The sequence below is a fragment of the Chelonia mydas genome, chromosome 1 (genome assembly GCF_015237465.2).
Source record: "Chelonia mydas isolate rCheMyd1 chromosome 1, rCheMyd1.pri.v2, whole genome shotgun sequence".
In the NCBI taxonomy this organism is placed as follows: domain Eukaryota; kingdom Metazoa; phylum Chordata; order Testudines; family Cheloniidae; genus Chelonia; species Chelonia mydas.
In genome coordinates, this window is record NC_057849.1 from 189,735,414 (window position 1) to 189,744,947 (window position 9,534).

At 41.8% G+C, this 9,534-nt stretch overlaps 1 protein-coding gene across 1 annotated transcript in view; it reads left to right on the plus strand.

Moving 5' to 3' along the window:
• The window catches only part of MYH15 (myosin heavy chain 15), a 63,993-nt gene extending 55,363 nt beyond the window's left edge, over positions 1 to 8,630 (plus strand). The window contains exons 38-43 of the mRNA XM_037907522.2: positions 1,067 to 1,192; positions 3,399 to 3,569; positions 4,214 to 4,318; positions 5,082 to 5,177; positions 5,847 to 5,984; positions 8,540 to 8,630. Coding sequence (XP_037763450.1) covers positions 1,067 to 1,192; positions 3,399 to 3,569; positions 4,214 to 4,318; positions 5,082 to 5,177; positions 5,847 to 5,984; positions 8,540 to 8,557 — 654 coding nt within the window. The 3' untranslated portion in view covers positions 8,558 to 8,630. The remainder of the gene's footprint in view (positions 1 to 1,066; positions 1,193 to 3,398; positions 3,570 to 4,213; positions 4,319 to 5,081; positions 5,178 to 5,846; positions 5,985 to 8,539) is intronic.
• The last annotated feature ends 904 nt before the right edge of the window (positions 8,631 to 9,534 follow it).

The window sequence follows — 9,534 nt, forward strand, 5'->3', positions numbered from 1 at the left end:
TTCCACTAAAGAAAATGAGTCAGTCAGTCTCTCTCTCTCTCCATATTATACTTCATTCCCATCATGATATCAGTGCAGAAGTGATCTAGCCTGCTATAATAAACACTTCCTAGAAAGGGTAAAGACGGAAGTCAGATGATAATTGGGTCTTTACCTTCTTCACAGGGTGTCATAGAATTTCAGACTATCTTACTACCAGTGTTTACACGCCGCAATGTTAAAACCCAGTCGGGTTTGTGGATTGTATGGACGCTATTTTGATGAGGGGGGGCAGGGGAAGTGGTATGTGTGACCTTTTTATGCAAGCTGCTTAGAGAAGCCTTCAGTAAAACATGCAAAGTCCATTCATTATGTATAGCTACATTGAGCAAGACAGTACATTTTAACTGGCAGCAAGTGGCTCCATACCACATCAAAGGTCTTCATCAATATAGGGCCATCAAATGGTAGGCTGATGAGGGCTGGGATGGGGAGAGCAGATAAAATAAGTGATTTGCCCTTGTTGCTTGCTACCTCCTTAAGTGGAGACTGAATTCTTAGCAGGTTCTAGGAGGCTGTGTCTTCACAGACTAGGACATCCACTCCAAACCCCTATGAGCCCATCTCTAAATAATTAAATACCAGCAGGCTATGAAAGCTTGTCATGCATTAGCAAAACTTGTGCTGCTAACACATTATGTGCTACCTCCTGAACTGCAGCCACAAGGTGATTAAAGTGGAAATCCAACATTTTAGAATAACTGAATATGGGACCTTCATTGACCAGAGCTGAAAACACTGCACCAGTCCCCTATTTCAGTGTTTGGCTGAATTTTTTTTGTTTAGTTCCATTTTGTTTGTTAAATATGGATATTCAGAACTCTGGGAACTTCTTTAAAAAAGATAATACACACAATCTAAAGATGGTCTAAAAAATAAAGTCAGGCCCGTACCATGTTAATAGATACTGTATCCTGTGAAGTCTAGGGAGCTGCAAAAATAGACGTGTGGTCATAGATAAATTGTTAAAGTCCTACAACAAACCTATGTCCCTAATAATCTTTCCCCTCCTTTTTTTAACAAAAAGAACACAAGCCTTATCAATCAGAAGAAGAAGCTGGAGACTGATATCTCTCAGATGCAGAATGAAGTAGAGGAGGCTATACAGGAGTGCAGGAATGCTGAAGAAAAAGCCAAGAAAGCTATCACCGATGTAAGTAGATTGGCTGCTTGTTCCCTTTTTGCAGGTGTAGCACCATATTCTGACAACACTTCGTGCCCCCTGAATTTCCATTTCTGTGGCTATGGGGCAGGGGGAGGGGGAACGGTTTATTCAGTGGGCTCCAGAGCTGGCTGAAAGGGGTTAATGCTGCCCTGGTGCAGAAAAGGTTGGAGGGAGGAAAAGAGAAACATTTTCTCCTCGGTCAATTTCTCTTCTCCAAGAAGGGGCACATCTGCTGATCCTGAAACTCTGGGTTGGATCATGTCACCTCCAAATAGAACTTTGCATCTGGACAAGCTGAGACAGTTGGGAGCCCACCCTCCAAGTTCCACTTGGCAGCTGCGTAGATCACAAGAAAGGCTCTGATTGGAGGGGGGACACTCCAGATTCCCAAAAGAGTAATTTTAAAGTCAGATGCCGGCCAGAGATGTGGGATCCACATGACACTACTCTCAGCACAAGACTATGGTCAAGAGAAGAGAGATCGAAGACCTCTCTTGGAGAGCAGAGGAGTCAAGCTAGTGTTGTTTCAGCTCCAGCAGAACTGGAGAAATCAATGGTGCCAGAAGAGTTATATCAGCAAACAATGTGAAATTCAGGGACCCAGGTTTCACAGTGTTGAATCCCCATGCGTTGTACATCCAGAATTCCTGGAGAAAGTTCCTCCTGTATTTTTTTCCCAACTGTTCTTCAGCTGGTCTATCTCCTTAAGAGGTGGGAGATGTCACCAGTTCAACTCCAGCCCAGTAATTATCTTCTGATGGCTGTTCAGTGACCTATCCAAAATATGTAGCTGGACCTTGGTGTTATCATATCTGTCTGTTCAGAAATAGACTCATTGCACCGCTGTTAGCAATGTCAGCAGAAAGACCCAAGACACAACAGGGCATGGCCTCTGAACTCTTCATCCCTAGATGTGGTGCCTCACAGTCACTGCTGGCACAGACTGGGGAAGCTTCCCTAACACTGCCCAGACTCTACCTATTCTATGGATAAATAGAGAATTGGTCTTTCAGGCCTGTTAGCCCAGCAACTTTCACAAGCATTGCATCTAGACCATTTTTAGTACAGCCTGTATAAAATGTGTGTAACAAATGGCACAGTTTTACTCAACAGGAAAGCCACATACGGGTATTGAAGTAGGAAGCTAGATCTTAAATCACAGAATTAGAAGAGAAAGATGAAAAAGACCTGTTAGGTCTGTCAAGGTTCCTTCCCCACTCTGAACTCTAGGGTACAGATGTGTGGACCTGCATGAAAGGCCCCCTAAGCTTATTCTTACCAGCTTAGGTTAAAAACTTCCTCAAGGTACAAACTTTGCCTTGTCCTTGAACCCTATGCTGCCACCACCAAGCGTGTTAAACAATGAACAGGGAAAGAGTCCATTTGGAGACGTCTTCCCCCCAAAATATCCCCCCAAGCCCTACACCCCCTTTCCTGGGGAAGGCTTGATAACAATCCTAACCAATTTGCATCGGTGAACACAGACCCAAACCCTTGGATCTTAAGGACAATGAAAAAGCAATCAGGATCTTAAAAGAAGAATTTTAATTAAAGAAAAAGTAAAAATCACCTCTGTAAAATCAGGATGGTAAATACCTTACAGGGTAATCAGATTCAAAACATAGAGAATCCCCCTAGGCAAAACCTTAAGTTACAAAAAGACACAAAACCAGGAATATACATCCCATTCAGCACAGCTATTTTACCAGCCATTAAACAAAAGAAAATCTAACACATTTCTAGCTAGATTGCTTACTAACTTAACAGAAGTTCCGAAGAGCATTCCTGACCTGGTCCCAGCAAAAGCATCACACAGACAGACAGACCCTTTGTCCCCCCCTCCCCCCCCCAGCTTTGAAAGTATCTTGTCTCCTCACTGGTCATTTTGGTCAAGTGCCAGCAAGGTTATCTTAGCTTCTTAACCGTTTACAGGTGAAAGGGTTTTGCCTCTGGCCAGGAGGGATTTTACAGTTCTGTATACAGAGAGGTGGCTACCCTTCCCTTTATATTTATGACAAGGTCACATTGTCTGTCTATCAAATCTGCTTGTGAAGGACAACTCTCTACAGAGTACTCTCTGGTACTTTGTTCAGTCTAGTGTAAATGATACAAGCAGCGGGGCTTCCCTCACTTCTCTTAGGAGCCTCTTCCACAGTCCAACAGACCTCACTGTGATGTTTTATCTGTATTTTAGGCAGCAATGATGGCTGAGGAGCTTAAAAAGGAGCAAGATACTAGTGCCCACTTGGAGAGAATGAAAAAGAACATGGAACAGACTATTAAAGATCTACAGAAAAGACTGGATGAAGCAGAGCAAATAGCACTGAAAGGTGGCAAGAAGCAGATCCAAAAGCTGGAGTCCAGGGTAAGTTTTCTGTCCTGTTTATAGGCCTGCTGAAGAAGAAGATGGAAGACGCCTGCTTCCAGATACTTCATAAAACTCAGACAATATGGTTGCTCTGGACACAGTCACTTCTGACCTTGGCTTAGGGACCATCTATAAAGTAGAAAGAACTCTTTAGAGATTATATTAAGCGTAAACTCTTTTAAGAGTTACACCTAGGCCAGGTGTGAGGTCCACATGGACCCATCTTTCCCTTTTATCACCTGACTTGGTTGGCATAGCAATGTGGTTGTTGTAGCCAACACCAAGTATATGATGAAGTCCATGCTTAAAATAAGGCATAAAGTCTGAAAATGGCAAAAGCCTCTATGCTTCCAGCTTAGCTTGTGACCTCTTTGGAGTATTTGTATGTTTGTACAGTTTCTAGTATGTTGGGGTTATAGTCCTGATTGGAACCGCTAGTGCAATATGAACATTATGTAATAAAAATGCATAATAAACTGGGTAGAAAATCAACATCTACATGGAAATTTTGGTCTACTGCTGAAGCACATACTTGGAGATATGTGACAAAGGGTCCTGCAAAGATGAACGTCACTTAAACTGTAAATTAAACTATTTGGTGTTTAAACATGTGGAATTACATAATGTTTCTTCTCTTGCAGGTACGTGAGCTGGAAAATGATCTAGAGAATGAACTCCGTCGCAATACAGAAGCCCAGAAAGGAGTCCGCAAATATGAGAGACGCATAAAGGAGCTGACTTATCAGGTACTGTAGCAAAAACCCCAGTCCTTCTAAGTATTATACTAAACTGTGGGTCCCTGGAGGAAATGTTTTCTTTCAAATACAGTGTTGAGCTGCATCCTTCTCCGAGTGGAAATGAGCACTGCCAAAAGCTTTGTCTATGCTAGTGAATTTTAGAAAAACACTTTCCAATGCTACCCTCAATTAACCTAAACAATTGTTAATCTAGTGTAGTTGGAGCTTTGGCATTTTTAACACGGTGCTATTTAAACCTGCCAAGGAGCATCCGTAGGTATCATTTTTCTTGATGCATGAGAAGGAGACTCCAGCTCTCTCACTCAGGTGTTGACCCCACTAACCAGAACAAAATAGATTAAATTTACTTTTGTCACTGGAATAAAAAGATAAGCTTCCACACACACAGAAGATATGCACTGGGGTACCATTTTTACTCTATAGAGTAGAAATGCCCTTCATCATCTCTGCATTATCCGTTAGGGAATCTGTATCACTATGCTTGATACTTTCTAAATATATTTCCTGAGAGTTCTTTCCACTGCTCAGTGTTGCTTTTACCGTTGAAACAAATACATACCCTTGGTCAGTCCACTAGAATATTTTTCTTATCTCTGTACATAGTGATACTAGTTGAACTGTTTTGTTGCAAAGTCCTAAATTTCCAATGTGATAGAAATAATTGCCTCACAAAACTTACTCAGCTTGTGACATACTCATACCTTCTGCCTATACATACCATTAAAGCATTTTTTCTGTTTGCTTGATGTAGGCAGAGGAAGATAAGAAGAATCTGACCAGGATGCAGGAGCTGATCGATAAGCTGCAATTAAAAGTGAAAAGCTATAAGCATCAAGCTGAGGAAGCTGTAAGTGACAGGAACAGTTGTGACATGGAATTTTTTTTTTTAAATTTAATCAAGTCATGCCCTCACTGACAATTGCATCCTTGGTCATTTGAGCCCACATCCTCAGAGGCATTTAGGCACCTCCCATTGAAACCAATGAGATCTAGGTACCTAAATACCTTTGAGGATCTGGGTCTCAGGGCCTTCATATACTAAAAATCATTTAGCAGTTTTATTAAATATATTCAGCTTAGCTGAAGATCTATGTAGTACTGATTTACACTGTACACTCCCTACCCGTTCCATCTTAAGCAGCTTGCACTTGGTGTTGTGTATGGATATAGTTTTCAGGAGCTGTCTTTCTGTGTATCCTGGGCAAGGGGTTTGGATCAACCAGAGTGAAACTTTTCATGACATTCTGTTAACCCGCTAAGTCGGTGATTACTGAAAAATGACTATAAAGTAGTTCCACGTTAGAAGGGTTTTTTCCCCATCCTGAAAGTTTCCCTTAAAATGGGGAGTACTGGTGGAACCAGCAAAGCATTTGACTAAATGTTTGCATTGCAAAGTTTGGTTAAGCCCCACGGATATTTGCCGCTTAGTCTCACACACTTGAACCTTGCCTGGTACTGAAGATCACCGTTTTCAAACCTACAAGGGAAAAATTTGTCTAATCCTTTGTCTTACCAGGAAGCACAATCCAATCAGTATCTTGCAAAGTACAGGAAGCAGCAACATGAGCTGGATGATGCTGAAGAACGGGCTGAAATAGCTGAATCTCAAGTTAATAAACTGAGGACCAAGACAAGAGATATTGGGATAAAAAAGGTATGGTGTTATTCTGCAGAATAAGTGAGTCTCTGCACACTGACACATGTGCACACATACATGCAGAGGAAGGAGAACTGATCAGCACAGCTCTACATCGGTACTATATGAGATAGGAAAATTATTCCACATAATAAATCTGAACCAGATTGAAATGTGAGTTTTCATTGCAGCCTTCTATTTTTTTACATTATAGAAAAACTTTGGGAGAGTGACCTGAACCTTATAACCTGCCAAAGAAACATGTCCTTAATATATCCCAATACAAACTTTGTTACTTGAGCAGCTGTAACCCGAAGAGGGTTTTTGCCAATACATAATCAAATATTATTCTTTGATAGTGGGTATTCAAAAGCATCGTCTCTTGCAATGTAACATGGATTTCTACCTGTCCTATAGGGCCTCTTCCACAACACAGTGCAGCCTGAGGATTATGGCACTGGCAGATTTTTTGGTTACACACAATTTCACCTTCATCTTGAAACTGCGCTTTCAGTGCAGGGTGATAGCTTTTGCAGTTTGGGGTGTTAGTGATTGGCTGTATAGGCACTCTAAGTCATTCATATTTTATTAATATTTGTATGTGGGTTTGCATTTGGAGTAAAGGGAACTTACCACCAAGCTGTGGAATAAAGGTTCCAATTTTTTTACCTTTGGGGATGTGGTGTGACCTGCAGTTGAAAGAGTGAGAGAGCCTTTGATTGCCCAAATGCAATGAGGTGCAAGTATGCTCCTCAGCCACACATGAGGCATTGAACAAGGAGTTGGAATGATCTTTGTCCACTTGACTTAGAGGCATAATCTAAACTCCGAGGCTCAAGATTTTAGAAATGCATGTGTCGGGTAACCAACCCCAGCCATGATGGCACAAAGAAAACCTCTCTCTCTCTCTCCCCAGAACTTAAAAAGGAGACTTTATCCAATCACCCTCTCCTTTCTGTTATGATATCCATTGTGTGGCAAGATTTTTCCAATTTCCTTTGCCTGCCCACACCAGAATAAATCATACGGGGCTAGGTCCTCCAGTGGTGTAAATCGATATACCTTTCTCGATGATGAAGCCACACTGCCTTACGCCAGCTAAGGATCTGGCCTTCTGTACCTTTAGGCCCTGTGCTGGTGCTGGAACTATGGGTAAAAATGTGGCTCCCTCAATGTTGTGTAGCTTTTTTAAAAAAATTAAACTTTGGGGTTTTTTTATTCCCTTGCTAGTTTCTGAAAGTGCATTTTTCTGGTGAATGTCCAAGTTCTTCCAGTCCCATGAATTCATGTTACACACAAAGCCAAGCTGTTGCATAGATTTATTAAACTCCATCTTGTCTTTCATTTAATCTTATAAATTATTATAATTTACACTTTTACACCTAACTTCTCTTAATACAACTCAAATACATTTTAATTTAATTATTAATAGCAGCATCCATTGTTTGCATTCATCAGCCACTGACAGACAAGTACCTTGTTCCTGCCTTAAGCAGCTCAGTCTAAAATAGAGGTTTGGGAGAATGGGGTACACAGTTTTCCTTGTGAGCTAATTCACTGTAAGGCACACGGCAAATGTGGATCTTCAAGCGGAACTTAAATGCTGAGAGGGTAAAGGCCTTATAGATAAGCTCAGAAAGTCTGTGCCATGCAGCGAGGCAATGTGGAAAAAGGCATGGTGGTGCTCATATGAGAAGTTGACAGATGGGTGGCTGAGGGTGGGAACACCAGCAGAAGAGAGGCAGTGGATGCTTCCACTTGCACATGCTTCTCTCCCTCAGGAGAGGATGAGAGAAACATGTGACAGCCAGTAGTCACTTGCTTACTGAACTACTGATTGTAGCATCTGAGCACCTGTGATGAATGCCGTGCAACATAAGAACCTTTGTAGAACAGCAAGGCACCGTGCAGCAAGACAAGCTCAGATAAGTAGGACAGGGCAGCGTTATGTGGAACACTGAAGCTGTTAAGCTTGAGTTATATGCAGTAGCAGTAGAGAGATTCTAAGAGGGGAGTGACATGGTTGAAATGACTGGTGCCCCTACCTGCACTAAAGTTCCCTAGTGCACTTTAACCTACTCCCATTTCACAGCGGGAAAGATCAAAAAGCACTAGGGACCTTTCAGTGCACAGCAGCAGGGTCCACACAAACACTTAGTGCCCAGGAAGGTAGTGATGGATACATATACAGCCCGGCTTGCTGCAAACTAAGTGTTCATATAGACAAGCCCTTAGCGAGAACAGTTTCAATAGAATGGGCTATATTACCACAGAACTGTGGTGTACCTCCTAACAGTGCTGCATGAAACTCATAAGCTGTTAATAACATACACACAGTATCAGGACAAGAAACTGAGCCGTATTCTCAGCTGGTGAAAATCAGTAATCGCACCACTGACTTCAAGAAAGCGAAGCCAGTTTATGTTTATGCCGGTGAGAATTTGTTAATACAATACGTAAAAGGGAATAGAAGCTTTTGTCTGATACTTGAGAATTTACTCTTTAAGAAATGATGTAAACGTTTTCATTCTTAATTGAATTATACTATCTTTCTCACAAAAATCACATTTCAGGTTCATGAAGAGGAGTAAATACACTGTGCGCTGAGTAACTGAAGACTGAACAGTGTTTGATGCTTCATATTAATTGATGAGCTACACAGTTGAAAGCAGAAGTAGAATAGGCACCTTAAGAAATAAAAATGAAACGAAAACCCAAACCAGATTTTGCAGTGTTTTTCTTTCCCTTACACTTGTTGAGGCCTGGTCCCAGAGCTCAAAAAAAACTGCTTGAATCCTGCTGACTGCCCTGCTCATTATCTTGGAACAAAGCCTAATTGTCAGTAATGCAACTACACACACGCACAAAGTCATTCACATTTCTGAAGTTAACATTCTTCATACAGAGAGTTTTAAAGTGACCAAGACTACCCATGTGCAGGGGGCAGCCTTCCACATTTATGGCCCTAAGCCACTTACATCAGCCGCAGTCCCATACTAGTTTCATGTCGGAGCAGAGACTGACAAACTCCTAACCCTCCCTCCCCTGCTCTCCTCTTGGAAAGCTGAGCTACAGCTCACCATCTTGACTTCCCATGTCTGGAATATGGGCCACTAGAGGCTTGGCTCACCATAGCTGTGATGGGAGACCACCACCATGAACTGACTGCGGACAGAAGGTAATTGAGCTAGGGAAGCATCCATGGGTATACAGCGGTGGTGGGATCTTGGGAAGAGGTGAGGAAGAAACTGCATGGGAACCCATATAGGGTGATTCACCTATGGCTCCAAAACTAAGATTGGCCTGCATTTTTTAAAACAGTCTACAGTGATAGCAGACAGAAAAAAGGCAATGTGACTCCTCAGCTGGGCTTGTTTTAGGAAGAATGAGAGAGGGGTTTTGGTGTCATCTGTGCATTGAAAATCAGCTGGCAGACAGAAAAATCTAAAATTAAAAAATTGGGTTTTAATTCCTCAGTTAGGGTAATATACCAATTTTATTCATGGCTTTTTTTAAGGTTTCAACTTTAAACCCAATTCTAGGTTTCCATTAATGTTTTCCTCTACCA